The sequence below is a fragment of the Mesoplodon mirus genome, assembly GCF_964341445.2.
Source record: "Mesoplodon mirus genome assembly, chromosome: 2".
Taxonomy (NCBI): domain Eukaryota; kingdom Metazoa; phylum Chordata; class Mammalia; order Artiodactyla; family Ziphiidae; genus Mesoplodon; species Mesoplodon mirus.
Window position 1 is genome coordinate 137,665,221 of NC_138977.1, and position 20,000 is coordinate 137,685,220.

At 36.5% G+C, this 20,000-nt stretch overlaps 1 protein-coding gene across 3 annotated transcripts in view; it reads right to left on the reverse strand.

The window, feature by feature from the left end:
• The window catches only part of INTU (inturned planar cell polarity protein), a gene marked incomplete at its 5' end in the record, with an annotated part of 82,628 nt that overhangs the window by 11,677 nt on the left and 50,951 nt on the right, over positions 1-20,000 (reverse strand). For 2 of the 3 annotated variants that reach the window (XM_082633113.1, XM_082633111.1), the window contains 7 exons: positions 721-818; positions 1,846-2,301; positions 2,921-3,142; positions 3,974-4,036; positions 10,573-10,626; positions 14,340-14,529; positions 17,980-18,057. In XM_082633113.1, coding sequence (XP_082489239.1) covers positions 721-818; positions 1,846-2,301; positions 2,921-3,142; positions 3,974-4,036; positions 10,573-10,626; positions 14,340-14,529; positions 17,980-18,057 — 1,161 coding nt within the window. The remainder of the gene's footprint in view (positions 1-720; positions 819-1,845; positions 2,302-2,920; positions 3,143-3,973; positions 4,037-10,572; positions 10,627-14,339; positions 14,530-17,979; positions 18,058-20,000) is intronic. The other variant, XM_082633112.1, reaches the window with a different exon arrangement.

A 20,000-nucleotide genomic window follows, 5' to 3' on the forward strand; every position in this document is an offset into this window, starting at 1 on the left:
AGATATGCAGGGAGGAAGTTTATCAGGGAGGATGCTTGGAAACAACACCTGTGGGGGTAAGACTGAAGGACTGAGCAGTGGGAGAAGTTGAACCGCGCCGCAGTTGTGACAGACGTCTCAACAGATACCACCGGGAATGCTGAAGCTTGGATGGCCTTTTAGAGTTGTCCTGAATTTAAGTAGGGGCCAAGCCTTTGTACTTACTTATCTATTAGTCATTAGATGTAGGCTACTCCTAGAGAGAGGTTGTAACCTTGGCGGAGTCAGTAAACTTCCAAATAGGACAAGGCCGGGGAGGGACTCAGCCATGTATGAGCCATTAGCAGCCATCACTCTCAAGCACTGGGAATAAGTACCCAGGGCTGAGCACTATCTGCAAAAACACAGCATCCACCAGAGTCTAAAAATAGTAAACTCTAATGTAAAAACTAGACACACAAAAGGGAGGTTACCTGTGGAAAAGACATAAGTGGGAACTTTCATATTTTGAAGTATTACTTTGTATGCTTTTTAATTTTTATAATCTGAGTATGTTTCCTATATGTATAATGAAAGATATTAAAGAAATAGCATAGCTATTACCTTTCATATGTAAGAGATATCATAATTACATTTGTTGAATAAAATCTCTATATGTTATGGAATAGCACTTTTTTGTTGTAACATTTCCTCGAAGACACAGAGTTAAGTGAAAAAGAATAAAACAAGGAAGTTTCTTACTTCATTGTATTATATATATCCAATTCTTTTTCTGAAAGGTCCTTTTTCAGGTTCCCCAAATGCAATGGATTTGGAAGAGTAGACTTCTTTTTAGTGACCTAAATAAAAAGTATTATTAAGTAGATCCGTTTATATCTAAGAATGGAATCAAACAGGAGAAATTACGTAAAACTAAAAATCCTTCTAAGAGAACTACTTACTATTTTGCAATGTTTCTTTTAAATATTTTTGATGCTAACTTGTACTTCTTGGCTTATCCTATGCTAACAGTGACCCAAGGGCCATGTCATGGGAAGACATGACAGTTCTCCCCGTAAACCTACTGGAGCCATAATGGAGCTATCACTAAATTTTGTTACAATTTATATGTATGCATACTTATCCCCCTCTCTAGACTCTGCACTCCTCGAAGGCAAGAGCTGCATCTTACTCATCTTTTTATCTCCTGTGTGTAGCATAGCCCTTGGCACATAGTAGATGCTCCATCAATATTTGTTAAATGGCTGAATCTTAGAGATTAATTCAATTTCTTTTAGGAGTTGTTCAGGGCTCTTTAAGTCTATCCAAATCCTATCTTATCCTCCTCCTATATTTCCTACCAATTTCACAGACTTGGATAATGAGTACCACCAATGTGAGTACTTCCTAAATATACCCACTTAGGGCTCCAAGAGTGCTCTATTGTTTGGAATTAGGAGATCGAATCTATCTATCTATCTATCTACCTATCTATCTATATAATTTTTTAAAGTTTCTGGTTCTCTTGTTTCTACTGAACACTTCCTAGGTTATTTAATTAGATCAGCCACCAAATGCCCCAAAAGTAGGATGTTTTCTGTTATCACTGTGAATAGAAAAGAAAGAGTTGAACATGGAAAGCGGGATAAAAGAGTTTCCCTACTTGTAATTACTGTCAAGTAGATGTCCTAGCTGTCAAGGGGCTAATGTTTTATTACTTGACATTTTCTTCTTTCTTTGGTCCTAAATCGTTGGTTTGCCAACAGTGACTAAAACCACTAGTACAAATGAGGAAGTATCTGCCATTAAAAATTCTCTTGCAGTTATAAGTAAGGACTGGAGAGACAGCTTAGCTCCCAGAATGTACACACTTGAATGAACACACACCTTAAGCAAGGCCCCACTTTCTTCTGAACCATCAGAACCCTGAGATGCTGTAGTGTGGGGACTCAGGCCAACACCTTCTCCACCTTCACAACCAGTGTCAGATCCTCCACTTCTGGATGGAATGGGCTTACGTGTCTTTAGGGAATAGTCACCAAAAAGAGTTCTTCTGCATGTTGGAGAGGTTGCTACTTTGGAAGTACCTTGTAGCCTACTGAGGATAGGTGAGGTTGTTAAATTATCTAATTTTTCATGTGATCCAGCAAGAAACCAGTCAGCACAAGACAAACAGGGGGTTGCAGAAGAGGCTAGCCGTTCATTTATGCGGGAATCTACCCCTTCCAGCTGGTGAAGAGTTGTTTTGACCTGATCCACATATATACAGTCCGGTCCAGGATTCCCAACAGCTTTGGATGCACAGCCTCCAGCTTCTAATAGTACACACAACATATAATGTCTCTATAAGAAAAATAATTAATATAGGTTTAGCTGCATGAAAATATTTATATGTAACATGCATGTATAAATTTATGAATACTAAACAGATATGGGCATGTGGCATAATCATGTGATGATTATTGAAAAATCCTCCCTCCCCTTCTTAGTTATCCTCAGTGCTTCTTGATCACCCTTGAAAACAAATCTCACATTGCCTTATCCTGATATACCATCAACTGCCACTTTTGGCACATGAAATTCCCTAAGGTAGCCTTCAAAGAGCCTCAATAATTGGTAGTCCTTTCATTTACAAACACATATTTATTCTGTTTCTGGTTCTATATTCTTTTCATGTCTCTCTCTATTTCCCAAAGCAAACTAGAAGATAAAACCTCTGTTTTTATAGAAATGGGAACAAAAGATCTTAAGAACCTGCTAAAATCTTATCTTGAGTTTCATTAATATTTCTCTATGAGTATTAAATGGATACAAAAGAAATAAGGGCACATATTTTGTTTGAATACTACTATTTGACATGCTTATAATTTTAAACTATCATTTTTGTTTGTGTATTTATTTAGTCTGTAAATGGCAAAAAAAAAAAAAAAAAAAATCCCAAGAAAAACTAAGGTAAACTTACCAAGCCAACAATTAGCAAAAAATACCTCCCTTCAGGTTCCTGAAAGACTTCAGTGTTTGAGTCTGTAGAAGGTTGGAGGTGATGTCGAGGAAATACTTCTCTCCATATTACCAACTGACCAATTCTTTGTTTTGCTGCTAAAGGCAGTAGGCAATAGTGGCGACAGTATACAGCAATATCAATAAGATCATCCTTAGGCAAATGACTGCATATCAAATAACCCTTGAATTTAACCACAGAGAATAAAAGTCAACTAGTGACATAAAGCAATAATCCTATAATATAGTTCTAAGACTTTTATAGGTATTTCTTCAGTTGGCTTAAAATATTCCAGTTTCAAATGGAATAAATGAAGACATAGTAAAAATAGATGTTTTTTTTCAACTAGACATCAAGTATTTGGGATAACTTAAGTCTATAACAGGTACACTTTAGCATAAAGCAAGATCACCTCTAAGTAGCACTAGCCTGAGAATTTGGCAAAATTACCAAAGCACTGAATTCTGAAGATGAAAAGCAGAGAAGCAGGAGTCGAGGTGGGGAGAGACTTACTTTTCACTGCTTACAGTTCTGTATTGTTTGATTCTTCTTTAGATGTTTTATATTGTGCTTAAAAATCTTTTTTAAAAATTAAAATACTTAAATTCATTGGATGTTTAACTTGCTTTACATGGAAGTCAACTACTTAATGTTAGAAAATTTACCAGAAAGATGTATAGTTACTTTCTGAAGATAAGAAAAAAAAAACACATGATTGCAAAAGGAAATCAACAAAGTAGTATTGCTCTCCTCTCATATACACTTGGTTCTTTGAGTACTGTTTCTCTCTTACACGTTTGTAAATGCTTTAAAATGTAATGAAACCAGAAATATTTATTGTATTTGTAAATATGTAGGTACAAGTCTTGTTTTAAGATCTAAATTTTATGGTACCTACATTCAGAGCAAAAGAGTTAAGTGTATTTTTCATGTCTGTAACAATTTGCGAAAATTTACTTTAGGTCTGTTCATATAGCAGTATGACATATATAAAAATTTCAAGCTTCAACTTACCTTGTAAAATAGAGAAGAGCCCAAAATTGTATATAGCCGTCTCATGTCATAGTAATCCTCAGACTGGGGGAAAAAACACAGTGGATTATATATATATAAAATTTTATAGATATATAACTATATATATATATATATTTTATGATTTAAAAAAATCCTAGTTAAGCTACAACAGTTAAAATGGAAATTACATTCTTTAGTAACTTATCTCTTCTTCTTTTGGTATTTATTTATTTATTATGGAAGTATAGTTGATTTACAGTGTTTCAGTTGTACAGCAAGGTGATTCAGTTACACACACACACACACACACACCCATTCTTTTTCAGATTCTTTTCCTTTATAGGTTATTACAAGATATTGAATATAGTTCCCTGAACAGCAGGTCCTTGTAGTAACTGAACTTTTCATAGTGCCTTCTTTAGAAATCAATATACTAGGCTATTAGGGTGAGACATAAGGTGCCTATATATTTATTTTTGACTGAGAACAATCTTATTTTTGATTCTTGTAAGATAATGTTGATTAGAGACATCTAAGAGTAGAACATAAGATTTGTTACCCCAAGAGGGATTGAAAGAAATCTACCAAGACAAAATGCTTCTACTGGACATCACCTAAAATATCCAATACTACCATATACTATTTTTGAAAGTACAAATTGGTACAACCTATTTGGGGGCAACTGAGCAGTACGTAAAGAAAAAAAATTAAATACACATACTCTTTGAGTAATTCCTCTTTTAGAAATCTACAGAAATACTTGAACAAGAGATTCAAGATGTTTGTATAAAAAGTTAAGAGTAGAATTTGTAATATGCAAACACTGGAGATAAAGTTCAACAATGGAAAATGGTTAAGGAAATAAGGTTATGTTCACATCACAAAATATCATACATCTGTTTAAAAAAATAAGGTTCATCTATATGAGCAAGCACAAAGGTTTTAGAATACATTGTTCAGCAAAGAATGCAAGCTGTGGAACAAAATATTCACTATGATCTAAGTCTTGTTAAAAACAGCACCCCCAATTATATACATGTATGTATATACATATGTGTTGGTTTGTATGGGGGTATGTATGTGTATAGAGAAGGGTCTGGAAGAATATATTCCAAACTGTAAAAGCAGGTGTAACTGGGGATGGAACTGGGGGAGAGGGATGAGGAGGGAGGACATTTGTTTTTAATAACCATGCTTGCATTTATTTTTAACGAATATGCATGCATTACTTTTGTAAGTTGAAAAAAAAAACAACACAACGAAACCTAAGGAAAACTGAAAACTGGAAAAAATCTAAATATCCCTCAGTTGGGGAATGGATAAACACTGTGATATCATCATACAATGGAATACTATCAGCAATAAAAAGGACTGAACTACTGATATAGACAACATGAATGAATCTCAAATGCATTATGCTAAGTGAAAGAAATCAGGCCCACCGTTTTTCATTTGTTTTGGCTGCCTTTATGTCAAAGATATTTCTTGTGATGCTTTACTGTCCTCATATTTAAGAACAAGGTATTAAGTTCACTGGAAGCTTTTTGAGGGTCTGGAAGCTCTGATTGGCTTCATGGTAGTAAATGTGATTGGGGAAATAGCTGTGAATACCATTCTTTCTGTGCCCCAGAAATGTCACCCTTCTCTGGAATGCGATTAAGTGGGTGTTCAGTAATATTAAAAAAGCATGAAATAGAAATTAATTAATTAATTAAAAATTGTTTTAATTAAAATTTTGATCATGGTAAAATACACATAATATAAAATTTACCATCTTAATCTTTTTTTTTTTTTTTTTTTTTTTTTTGCGGTACACGGGCCTCTCACTGCTGTGGCCTCTCCCGTTGCGGAGCACAGGCTTTGGACGTGCAGGCTCAGCAGCCAAGGCTCACGGGTCTAGCTGCTCCACGGCATGTGGGATCTTCCCGGACCGGGGCACGAACCCGTGTCCCCTGCATTGGCAGGCGGACTCTCAACCACTGCGCCACCAGGGAAGCCCATCTTAATCATTTTTAAGTGTACAGCTGAGTAGTGTTATGTACATTCACACTGTTGGGCAGCCAAATCTCCAGAACTCTTCCTCTTGCAAAACTAAAACACCGTATCCGTTAAACAACTCTCCATTCCCCCCCGCCCCCGCCTTCCTGCAGCCCCTGGCATCCACTCTTCTACTTTCTGTCTTTATGAGTTTGATTACTTTAGGCATCTCCTGTGGGTGGAATTGTGCACTACTTTGTCTTTTTTTTTTTTTTTTTTAAAGATTTATTTATTATTTATTTTTGGCTGCATCGGGTCTTACTTGTGGCACACGGAATCTTTCTTGAGGTATGCGGGATCTTTCATTGCAGCGCAGGCTCTTCATTGTGGTGTGCGGGCTTCTCTCTAGTTGTGGCTCTTCTCTAGCTGTGGTGCACAGGCTCCAGGACGTGTGGGCTCTGTAGTTTGAGGCACACAGGCTCTCTAGTTGAGGTGTGTGAGCTCAATAGTTGTGGCATGTGGACTTAGTTGCCCCTTGGCATGTGGGATCTTAGTTCCCTGACCAGGGGTCGAACCTGTGTCCCCTGAATTGCAAGGCGGCTTCTTTACCACTGGACCACCAGGGAAGTCCCTATTTTGTCTTTTCATGATGGACTTGGTTCACCTAGTGTGGTATCTGTCCTCTGGGTTCATCCACGTTGAGGCCTATGTCAGAATTTACTTCCTTTTTGGGGCTGAGTCATGTTCCATTGTATGTATTTTCCATGGATTTGTCTATTTGTTTGTTCATTCATCTGTTGGTGGACACTGGGGTTGCTTTCTCCTTTTGGCTGTTGCGAATGATGCTGCTGTGAATGTGGGTGTGCAAATATCTCTTCAAGATTGTGCTTTTAATTCTTCTGAGTATATGGAATTGCTGGGTCATGTGGTAGTTCTGGTTTTGATTTTTTGGGGGGCCACCATGCTGTTTTCTATAGCATTTGCACTGTTTGCATTCCCACTAACAATGCACGGGGGTTCCAATTTTTCTACATCCTTGCCAACACTTGGTGTTTCTGGGGTGTTTGTTTGCTTGTTTTTAATGGTAGCCATCCCAACGGGTGTGGGCAAGCTGTTTTATGTGTATAGTTTTGGACCCTGCTTTTTCCTTAGAAAATGATCTTGAACATTTTTTCATATCAATAGACAGTTTTCTAAACATGATTTTAATGGATGTATTATTTAACAGATTCCATAATGTGGTATTTTAATTTGTTTCCAGTAATTTTTTCAGGGTATAGTGTTGTGCAGATAATTCCTATAAAGAAATTTTGTGTACATCCCTGATATCTTCCTTAGTTGATAAGGTCCTGGAGGTTGAATTCCGAGATCGGAAGATATATATTTTTAAAGTATTTTGCCAGATTGCGTTCCTGAAAGGTTGCATCAGTTTATATAGCTACTAGCAGTGTGAAAGCATCATCTATACTGAACATTATCAGACAAAATTACTTCAGTGTATGATCATAAATACAAGGTTACCAAGAATATATATCAACTGATAACAATGGTTAACTCTAAGAATAGGGCTGGTTTTGATGTATGAGTGGTCAAGCAAAATGCTAGATTTATGTTTGTTGTTTGTACTTCTCCCTAAAAATGTACTCATGTAATATTTGTATAAAAAGACATATTTTAACTTCCTACTTAAAAAAGTCAGACCCAAAATATTATCTACCATATGTGATTCAACTTATATGACATTCCAGAAAAGGTAGAACCATGTGGACAGAAAACAGATCAGTGGTTGCCAGAGGGCAGGGGTAGGGAGAGGGACCGACTATAAAAGGGCACAGAAGAATGTACTGAATATAAATTATACCTTAATAATAATTTAAAACAACTAAAGAAAAGAACACAGAATTAAAATATAAGATTAAATCTTAAATCTAATTTCACAAAAAGTTTAGAATAATCCTTCTTTTTTTTTTGCGGTACGCGGGCCTCTCACTGTTGTGGCCTCTCCCGTTGCGGAGCATAGGCTCCGGACGCGCAGGCTCAGCGGCCATGGCTCACGGGCCCAGCCGCTCCGTGGCATGTGGGATCTTCCCGGACCGGGGCACGAACCCGTGTCCCCTGCATCAGCAGGCGGACTCTCAACCACTGCGCCACCAGGGAAGCCCCCTTCTTTTTATTTAAATTAAGGTAAAACTCACTGTGAATTATTCTGCAAGTTCTGACAAATGTGTACAGCTGTGTGCCACCAAAATCAGGATAGAGAACAGTTCCATCAATACCCCCTGCCAATTTTTTTGCTGAATATTATTCCATTGCATGAATATACCACAATTTGTTTTGTCTATTCACCAGTTGATGGACACCTGAGTTATTTGAATAGTCTCTGGCTATTAAAAATGAAGCTGTTATGAACATTTGTTTACAGGTCTTTGTACTGACATAGCTTTCATTTCTCTTGGGTAATTAGATAGGAATAGAAAGGCAGAATTATATGGTAGGTATATGTTCAGGTTATTAAGAAACTGCCAAACTGTTTTCCAAAGTAAATGTATCACTTTACATTCTCAATTTATCAACTTTTTTCTTTTATGTACTGTGTCTTGACGTTGTATGCAAGGAATCCCAATAGATCTTTTTCTAGCCATAGTTAGTTCCACTGCTCATTAAAATGATGTTCCATAAAGGCAGGAATTAGAGTTTTAATTAAATCTATTGGATATAGGTTCCTAAAAACCCAGATATTTGAATATTTTAGATCTAAACTGCTCCTAATGATTAGTATCTAGCTAATTTTTTTTCCATTAGTGAAAAAATTTATGACCTATGAAGAGTTCACCTTGCTTAAATTTCCACTATTTTTACAAACAAAATACACTTCCATTTGCTCAGGATCTTAGCTAAGACTAAGCCACCCCTTAAGCTAATATTCTCTCCCTACATTTACCAGCAATCTTATGAAGAATGATCCAGCCTCACTGCTTCTACTTCCTAACTTCCCATTTACTCTTCAAAGACTTTTATTACTGAAAATTTTAGCATATACAAAAAAAGAATAGTATAATTAGTTCCTATGTGCCCATCATCACCCAGCTTAAATAATGACCAGTACATAGCTAATTTTGTTTCATCTCTATCCCTCTCTCCTTCTTCCCTCTCCCTGGTAAATTATTTCAAAATCAATCCCAGATGTTATATCATTTCATCTGTAAATACTTTGGAATGCATCTCTAAAACAGAAGGACTTAAAAAAATACATAACTATAATATCATTACCACATCTAGAGAATTATTCCCACCTAATATCCAGTTAACAGTGTTTTCATTTCCTTGATCGTCTCATAGATGTTTTAAAAATTTTTGCTTGCTTCAATCAGGATCCAAGTAAGGTCCATATACTGAAACTGGTTGATATGTTTCTTGAGTCTCTTATGACTAATAGGTCTCTCTCAGCTTCTAACCCCACGCCCACCCCCTCACCTTCTTCAACAAATTTATTTGTTGAAGAAACCGTCCTGTTGTGTCTAGTCTGAATTTTGCTGACTGCAATCCCCCTCCCCCAAATGGGGTCATTTAACATGTCCCTCTTCCCCTGTATTTCCTGTAAACTGGTAGTTAGACCTGGAGGCGTGATCAGGTATATTTCATAGGTGGTTTGTGTGCTTCCATCAGGAACCACATACTATCTGGCTGACTTTCTTTTTGTGATGTTAACAGCTACTGATGATCATTGCTTAGATCCTTTAACTCACTGAGGGGAATTGAAAAATGATGGTATTCCAATTCTCTCATTCTTTCTTGATATGTTAGGTAGACCACTTCCATAAAGAGAAACTCCCCCTCATCTCTATTTGGTAACCTTGAGGTATGGTTCAGATAGGAAAGGCAGATAAATGTTTGATTCTTTCTCCTTAATTACCAGTTTTCACAATAATGAATTAGTTCCTTACCATCCTCCAAAGTTGACCAAGAACTTTCTTTTTTTCTTCAGTACCATTATGAACTCATGGACTTAGACATATCTGATGTGCTTCAATCCAATGCAGTTACTGTCCTTATAGATGCTCAAGAGGGAGCCTCTTCAAGGTCTCTCCTGATTACTTGAACCCTAAATTAACCCTAGTACTTTTTGAAAGCTTCCTGGATGTCTGATATAACAAGATGTTGCCAGGCTTATCTTGTACACTGTCAGCCCTAAATCTGGAATCAGTCATTTCTCATAGGAGTCTTGGTTCCCTTTAGCGAGAAATATTATTTATACACCATGGCCTGGGTGATAGTGGTGCTCTAGTGGACAGAGCTAGGAAATATATCAATAGTTCTTTTTAAAAGATTAAAAACCATACTACCAGCCAATATTACATGTGTATCCTTTCTCTCAAAGCCCGGTTCCAAACAGTACTAATGTAATTAATCATTACGTATACATTATGTAACAAATATTTTTAACTGAACAGAAAATCTTAAGGCAAGCAAAATAGATTTTGTCCATTTCAATATAGAAACCTAATGTTATGTATTCCAAGATTATTACATGCCCCCTTGGAAAATACTTAGAATAATGACTGATTTATTACAAAACAAGAAATCAACAATGAACCTTTCCTAAAATCCACTGCTTCTCTTACCAGTTCTGCAAAATCTGCAGCCTCCAAGTCACTCAATGCTGTGTCTAATTCCACCTATGTGAGAAAAAAAAAGAGTAACACAAACATTTAACTCATATTACTTACTTTTTAGTAATGACCATATAAAATTGCTTAATAATTACTTGAAGAATTGAATAAATATATCTCTCTCCTTTGTGTTATTTAAGAAATGTCCCCAAATGGAACATCTTGCTTTTAAGCTTTGCGATTACAAAAAAAAAAATTAATGTATTTTAACCTATAGGCATTTTTCAATTAAATCTCAATTATTGCAAAATGGGCTTCACTCTGTACTCAATGCAAACTAATTCATGAGGTTAAAAAGCTGCTTTACAGTTCTGTTAGAAAAATGTTTAACATTTTAAAAATCTTAAGAGGAAAAAAAATCAATCTGAATGTAGCCAGTCTATTATGAATTGTTTTAATTTTTCTATTTCCTACATATTTTTCAACAGTTGGATTCTTGGAAAATCCAAGAATCCAACATTCTTCCCTGTTCCCTCCTATGTTCTGTATAAAAAGACTGTTCATCTTTATTCACGGATTAAATCATGAAGGCAAGTGTCCCCCTGGAACCTGGCACAGTTTAACCACCCTACAGAGTTATTAGAAAAATCTCTTAGGATTTAGCTTTTGTTTCTATGGAATTTGCCTGAACTCTTTCATGTATTTGTCCCTCGCTGAAGCATTCAAAATTTAAAAACAGAATAAATTTAATCTGCAGTTTAATCTGTAATGCATATATATAAATTGGAAACTATTGACAGTTGAAGCTTGTAGCATATACGGTATTTGTGAAAAATAATCCTTGTTTTGTTTTTTAAGGCCAAGGCACTTTCTGCAGGACTGTTTCACAAATGTGTCTTACTGAGACTACAAAAGCTGTGGAAACATTAGTCACGCCTTTCAATGCTTTTCGTATGGTATGACTTATTACTCATTTGTGACCTACTTTTTTCTGCATCTAGCAAATACTTCATGTTCTCCTTTTTGTGGCTATAGTTTCTCTTGTGAAAGACTACAGGACAAAAAGAAAATTACCTACTTGTGATTTTTGATCTCAGAGACATTAATGTTTAACAGGTTGCTATTCCTGCTACTGAACTCTACAGGCTAATATACAAAGTTACTATAATTGCTTCTTCATATTCCTTAAGAGAAGAAGTAAAATATCTTTTCTCTTTATTACTCCAGTTTATCTTAGGAAAAATTATTTTTTAAAAACCTGACAAACAAACAAACAAAATAAGGAAGTTCTCTGGGAAAGAAAACAGAAGTGTGACTTCATCATATACTAAACTCAGAACAAGTACATTTTTTTCCAAGTTAAAAACAACTATTTCCACCTAAAATTTACCAGGCACAAATTACCTTACACACACATATGCTTTTAACTAAATTTCTCAAGGCATAAAATTCCGTAATATTTTCCATTAGAATATATATAGTCAATAAACCCTACTATTTTTCACACAGTAAGAAATCTCAAAGGCAAAAGGAAAGTGTATGAGTTCTTTGAGTTTGCTGATAAAACAAAACAAAAACTTTAAGGGTTATTATGTATTTTAAACTTTACATTCATCAGAGACTTTTAGATCACTTTATCAGAAGATATCTATCTCTTTGCAAAAATATTGTTCTTAATTCTCTTAACCAGAATACAAAATATAGAAAATGTCTAAGCTATATCCTCATTGTTTCCCATGTATTAATTCCACCTACCCAACTAAACTGTGAGTATCCAGAGGACTTTTCTGGATTCCCAAAGCACAGCACAAATCTGAGTACCTGGCACAATGAAGGCTGATCTGCATACAGTAGTGTCCAACTCAACAAGGACAAAGACAACCAGAGCTTTGGTGAGATAAGCAACAGGTACGATATAAGTCAAAAGATTAAAAAATATATACAGTAGAATTCACACAGTGATTTCTCAGATTGATATTCTTTTAGGTTGAAATAAAAGCATACAGTCCTTTTAATCAAATATATGTCAAATTAAGGGAAAAAAACGCCAATAAAAAAGAAATTTGAATACAGAAGGTAGCCTTCATATGGAATTTATAAGACCAAAATAGGCTATATTTTAAATGTCTTAAACAAGAACTCTTAGAAGGAAAATAATATTTAATCTTAATATATCCAAAGTCTAAAGACTTTACCACTAAAAATATTAAGTACCTCTAATCTCACAGAAGAGACTATTTTGAGGGAAGAGATTTCTTTAGTGAAGAGATTCTAAGACAGGAGAAAGAACTTGGGCAAGACCAGACCGACAGGCCTCATGAGATGGCAACTCTGACTCACGAAAAGCAGCCTTGTGTCTTTCAGAAGAAAAAGACCCCAGAATGGGCATGAGACAGACTGTGGAAACAGTGTCTTTCTATCTTAAACGTAAGGTTATCTAGTTAAATTCTGTCTATTTTGAACACTTATGATTTCTTATGAAAACACTAATGGGAGTAGAATTATATATCTCATACTTTTAGTTTTATCTCATACTTATTAGTTTTTATATGATTTAGGAAAATGATAATCATTGGCCTGAAATACAAAATGCAGCAGGGGGCAGTTGACAAACGCAAGGACAAAAAAGAATACAAGAAGGTAAAGTTTCCTTTAAATATGCTTTAACCCCTCAACTCCCTCCAAATAATCATTATATAATAGTACTCTCACAGCTATAATTACAACTACAAAGTGCCAGGCATGATTCTAAGCATTTCATGTGTGATAACTCATAACTTCTTTATGAAGTAGGTAGTATTATTGTTCCCATTTTACAGATGAGGAAACTGAGCAAAGGGACTGATATATCTGTTTAAATTATTATTAAACTTCAAAAGGTATTTGTTTGATCATATATTGTAGAATTCCATGAAGAGCAGAATCTTGAATTGGGATATTACTGCAACATAACCTCGGTTTCTTCATGGGTAGGGAACTGCTATGGCATAGTGCCTCATTAATACTATTACAAATGCTGTGGCTAAATACATTATTGTTGATGAAAATGTCTGAAATGAGCTTTTCAATCATTCAACAGTAAAGTTATTTTGGATGTACAGAAATGACTAAAGTCACATTGATAATGTTTAACCATCATGAATGTTACCTTTAGTGATCTATCTCTGGCACAGGGCAAAAGCTAATTACAAATGTTCATGTAAACAAAGATTTTGCTATTATTAATTTGTTAGCCAGTCATTTCATCTACCTGAGTCGATGAACCTGCATTATAAAATCTAAATCACAAAATTCAAAAGTAAGACACACCATATAATTACGATTTCTGAAAAGTATTCCAACAAAGCTTAAATGTTAAAGTAAGATGAAAGAGCTAATTTCTATTTAGAAAGAAAAAGTTCACTGCACTGAACCTCCTACCTTATCAACCAATTGCCCCTTTAACTCTTACCCATAACCCTGAAAATAACAAAAAGCCTAAGAAAAGAAAAAGAGAGAGAGAAGATAAAGAATATAAGGCGGGCTTCCCTGGTGGCGCAGTGGTTGAGAGTCTGCCTGCCGATGCAGGGGACACGGGTTCGTGCCCCGGTCTGGGAGGATTCCACATGCTGCGCAGTGGCTGGGCCCGTGAGCCATGGCCGCTAAGCCTGCTCGTCCGGAGCCTGTGCTCCGCAACGGGAGAGGCCACAACAGTGAGAGGCCCGCGTACCGCAAAGAAAAAAAAAAAAAAGAATATAAGGCAACTGGCTCTGATTCTTATTTATGACACCTAAGATTACCTTAATATCCTGTGGAAGTGTGAGCCACCGAACTCCAGGGAGATTGTCTAAAAGTACTGCACTGGAAGCATCATATTGTTGTGTACTGGGGCTGGCACTGGAATGTAGTTTAGCAGGCTGAAGTGCTCTTTGAAAGAACAAGCTGAAAAAATGATCCAAACGAGGAACATTCTCAACCTGGCAAAAGGCACTGAAAAAACAAGAGCTGTAAAGTTAGAACAACATACAGAAATGGTCGTCATTGCTTGTAAGCTCCTAAGGGGACTGGATCTTTCCTAACTACATAGGTTCTCTTCCTTACTTCTCCTCCCTTAATAAGAATTACTGCTATGTTACTGATGGAGTGTGTTAAGAAATTCACCCTGTCAGTATTTTTTACCCTAAAGCCTATTCTCAAATACATAGGGCAGATGGTACTACGGGAAAACCAAAGGGCTAACACAAGTGGTATATCTATAACAGAATGGGCTGAAGTTCCCTTTTTGCAAAAACTGTAACTCGCTTTTACCTCTGACTATCTCTCAACCATTTACAAGTCCCAGTATCTTTCCGGCAACACGGGATAACAAAGAGATTTTGAGCTTTGTAATAGAACAGATCTGACTTTGAATCTTATCACTGCTTTTACTAGGTAAATCTCACAGGGAAATCATTTAACCTTTCTCTGAACTTTGGCCCCAACTCTGTAAAAATGGGGATAATACAATCTAACTCTCATGCAAAGTACCAGTACATAGTAAGTACTTATTATGCTTATTACTTACTGGTATACAGTAAACACATAATTAGCCTATTTCCTCCCCTCTTCAGTAATGAAGGCATAACTATTTAAAAACTCTTGAAAAAAAAAGACAACTTGGTTTTAGCCATGTAAAAGTAGCATATAGTATTACCTACAACCATTCACTGGTATAAAGTACTGGATAACACAATAACTGGTATATATACCATTAATATATCAGAATAATATTCACTGATTCATTCAACTAATTACTTGAGTGCCTACTATGTTTCAGGAACTATTCTCATTTATGGAAGTACAGCAGTAAAAATATCAAGACAAAAGAGAAGGTCTCTGCTCCCACGGAGCTCACATTCTACTGGAGAATGACAACAAATGAACAAAAAGTAAAAACATGAACTTGTACAAAGGCCTAAGCAGAGAACAGGACCATCTAAATGGGTGAGGTGACTGGTTGGCTATTTTGGGTCAAATGGTTAGGGAAGGGTCTCTTGAGAACAGGGCATTTAAGCTGAGATCCCGATGTCAAGAAGGTCTAATGAGAGGGAAGAGTGCAAAAGCCCAGGGTGGGAACAAGTTTGTCCAGGGTGCCTGCAGAACAATACAGAGGGGTGGTGTGGATTGAGATCTGAAATCAGAAAGGTATGTGGGAGCCAGATAATAATGTAGAAAGGTCACTGTAACTTTGGAAATTAAAGAGGCAAGAATGGAGGCAAGGAAATCAGGAAGTTACTGTAGTAGTGAGAGATGGTGGTGGACAGGGTAATAGTGAAGATGGGGAGAAATGGATGGATTTGAGATGTGTTTTGGAGACAGACTGGTTCGGATTTGCTGATGGATTGGCTGGGAATGATGAAGGATACTTATATCTTTAATTTGATCACAACACTAAACTTTATTAATGTATAATCAGTTTTCTGTGGCTCACAGGGAACTAACCAGCTCACAACTTGAAAAAGATAATTTAAGTTTTTGGACATTTTAGTCTTTTCATAATTTTTCACAATGGCCTTTAATATCTTTCATAATCAGGAAAAACCTTGTGATTAAAAAAATATTGCAAAATGACTGTTAACAATATCTTGGATCCATAGTGCTTCTTGGTTTTAAGAACTCAGTGGATCTTTACATTTATTATCTTAGTTTGCCTTTCAAATTCCCACCTAGGCAAGAAGAAACTACTTAAATTTGCTGTCAACGTGGAGATACTTCCAAATCAATGGAAGCTAAATTTCAAAATGAAATTCAGAGAAATTAAGAGTCCCTCTGCCCCCAACCTACTCCATTGGAATTTGCAGAACAACTCCAATTGCTTTATCTTCATATACAGAATTCATTGCAGGAACTTAATCTTTGATTATCTCTAGTTTTATGAAAATAGAAAGCTTCAATTAGGGCAAAACATAGCAAGGTTTGTTCATCTAGTATAAATTTAAGGAGGTAGTTTATAACCACCTTAAGCGTTTATACTCTTTATTGGTTAAAATTTTTCTTATTAGTAAAAGGTAAAAGCACTGTATATGGCTGCCCAGTCTTTTGTAGTTCACACATTTGGAAAATGCTAATAAGTAATTGGGTTTGAGAGGGAGGTGTATGTATTTTCCTGGAGGAAAATACTGCAAATTAGACAATTTTCTCAGATGGCATCATCATAAAAAATTCCTTTAGGCGGCTTTGAGAACAGTGACATTAAAGATCTACTCTAGATAAACAGAGATCTGATACTACTATGGTTTGGAAAGATGTATAAACTGTCTTTGAATTTTTATATTGATATACTCTTAAAGCTTTGAAAGCAAAGGCATCATTTTAGCCCTCTGAAGTACTGAGACTTACAAACATCGATTTTCCATCCATAATTTTACATGTTCAAATATTAAACGGTTACCCCAAATTTCCTCTTTCAGATCAAGAAAGATACATCACATACTGCAAGGTTGAAAAAGCAAGAAGCAGGGCTTCCCTGGTGGTGCAGTGGTTAAGAATCCGCCTGCCAATGCAGGGGACACGGGTTTGAGCCCTGGCCCGGGAAGATCCCACATGCTGTGGAGCATCTAAGCCCATGAGCCACAACTACTGAGCCTGTGCTCTAGAGCCCGCAAGCCACAACTACTGAGCCTGCAAGCCACAGCTACTGAAGCCGGTGCACCTAGAGCCCATGATCTGCAACAAACAGAAGCCACTACAGTGAGAAGCTCGCGCATCGCAACGAAGAGGAGCCCCTGCTCGCCGCAACTAGAGAAAGCCCACGTGCAGCAACGAAGACCCAAGGCAGCCAAAAATAAAAATAAATAAATTTATATGAAAAAAATTTATAAAAACAAAGCAAGAAGCAGAAAAATATGCATAATATGAGCCCACATGTGTAAAAAAAGAGTATGTATATTCATATTATATAGAAAATATATGGAAGAATATACATGAAACTAAATAGACATTTACCTTCTCTACCATGTCTTTTATTTATTTTAATAGCACATACATTTTTTTTACTAAAAATTTTTTTAAGGAAAAAGTATCACATTTTAGGATAGTGAATTTGACGATGTTATAATCAGAGGAAAACACAAAAAACTTCTTACTCTTTTCTGTACCTGTTCTGAAGAAATGCTCTTACATTTGCCCCTACAAAAATACATCAAATCAGAATATAATTGTGGTTACATCACTATTTCACAAAAGTAACATATGAGACCAAAAAAGAAAAAGCAATGGATCCAATGAAAAACTGCCTAGAGCTGTAAAATAAAAGCCAGTCATGAAGGATGAGAAAATAATAATAATCATAAGAAAAAACCCAAACAACTAACTTGACAACCAAGGAATACTATTAAGTGCAAAAAAGTGATTTAGAATCATATACTTAAAACTTGAGGTTCAATTCAAAGAAGTACTTACCTATCTAAAGAACCATACATAAATTTTAAGGTTTGGGCAACATCTTCAATCATATTCCTTAGCTGAGGAAGAGGAACTCTAAAAAGAAGCAAAAATACATCTGTTCATTTATAACATAATCAATTGATTCATAATATAAAAGAAGCAGATCATCTTTACATTTTATACGTAAAGAATATGAGAAGCATGTGTGTTAACTGTGAGTATAGCTGTGTATAATAGTTGTTTCCTGCATTAGCAATTAAAGAGTTTGATGTCTATATCTGGGGTTCTACAAGTAGGCACTTTTATATCACCATCTATATGGAGATTAGTTAACCCCCTTAGGGTTCAATTTCCTTTATGTGTAAAATGGGACCATAATCACTAAGCCTTCTCAGGTTCATTCTGAGGATTAAATAAAATTAATGTGTATAAAGCAGCTGGTTCAGTATCTGGGCCTATAGAAAGAAATGTTAAAATTCTTGACACTTTCCAGTAATACTCGGATCTCAACTTAACCTCTAATTCTTGTGACAAAAAGACACCCTTAAATGAAAGAGAAAGGAAAGAAAGTAGGAGAAAGGAAAGAAATGAACTTAACATTTTCTCATTGAAGCCTTGTAAGAATTTTACAGAGCAGATCTTTTATTCCCATTATACCAGTGGGTATAAATGAGGTTTAAGAAGTTAAGCAACTTCTGCAGGCACACCCAGGGAATAGAACCTGCTGGTGGGCATTCATTTCCTTAGCTCCAAGGTTACTCTCTCCACTACCTCACACTGTCTTCCTGGTTAGGTCCCCGCTATTGACTGCAGCTGTCACAGGAAGATGATCTCCCCCCGTGAAAACACATGTTCCTGGAGCATCTGCTCCACTGTATCCTGGGTGAGGCAACACTTTTCTCATCCTGCGTGTAAAAGGCACAGTGGTGAAGAAAGAAAGGACAGACTGTGGCATTAAGACAGACAAGGGAAAAACAATCCCAGGGCTGCCAGAGTTCAATTACAAACCATCTGTACGATGCTGGAGATACAGAGACATATAAATTGACACTGAGGAGGTGCTTGTGCATGACCTCTCAATACTCTGTTTCCCAGTCTAAACAAAGGAGAATAATAATAACTACCTTCCACAGTCATGTGAAACAAGATGCAATAAGGAAAGGAGTTTGGTACGGGGTGGTGGCTATGAGCAGTAAGAGAACTGGGTAAAGAGGTGGCTAGGGCTATTTCTGACCTGAAGCTCAGGATAGAGAAGGAGGAGGACCTTCGAATTCATTCCAACTTAACAAGCCAAGTTCTCTAGGATAGGGATGACATAAGTATTTAGGGAAGACCCCGCCTCCCCACTCCCACCCCGGGAAACAAAGGTTGAGAATTGGCTAAAGCATCCCCTAACCAGCACAACCTGGATCCAGAGCTCAGCAGTGACAGTCCTTTTTTGGCTTCAGGGTAAAACCTCTCCTGGAAGCTGGCTCTGTCTGCCTAACTAATCTGGCTGGTGGCATCAGAAAGTGGGGAAGCAGTCTCTGCTCAGTTCCTTAGCTGGGCCTTCCTCTCTGCTGTCTAACTGCCCACACTACCTTATCTCACCATTGTATTATCTGTGTCTTGTCTTTTGCCTTTTGGACTACTATGAAAGTCCAAAGGCAGATGTTTCACCCTGCCACCACACCCTAAGGTATCTTATTCTGGATGTTCTCCGATTCTTGTTCTTTCAAAACAACTCAGTTTTTCACGATCCAACCCATTGGCATAGGGCAGTCTCCGAGCAGGGTTTTAGACAGAAAAATGCACATTAGCTGGTAAAAGAGAGCCATCATTTAACATATATAATGGCACCACTATCCCCTCATGTTAAAAGTTTTGAATCCCACATTTATGATAGATCATATCTCTTTCTGTCCAAAATTAAAGACCACTTTAAAACATAATAACTGATATTTTTCACTGAAGCCTCCTTTGGAATTCCTCTTTGTGGTGTTAAAACAAGTCCACAGTTGTTTGATACTCTTCCCCTTTGAGTGTGGGCTTGATTT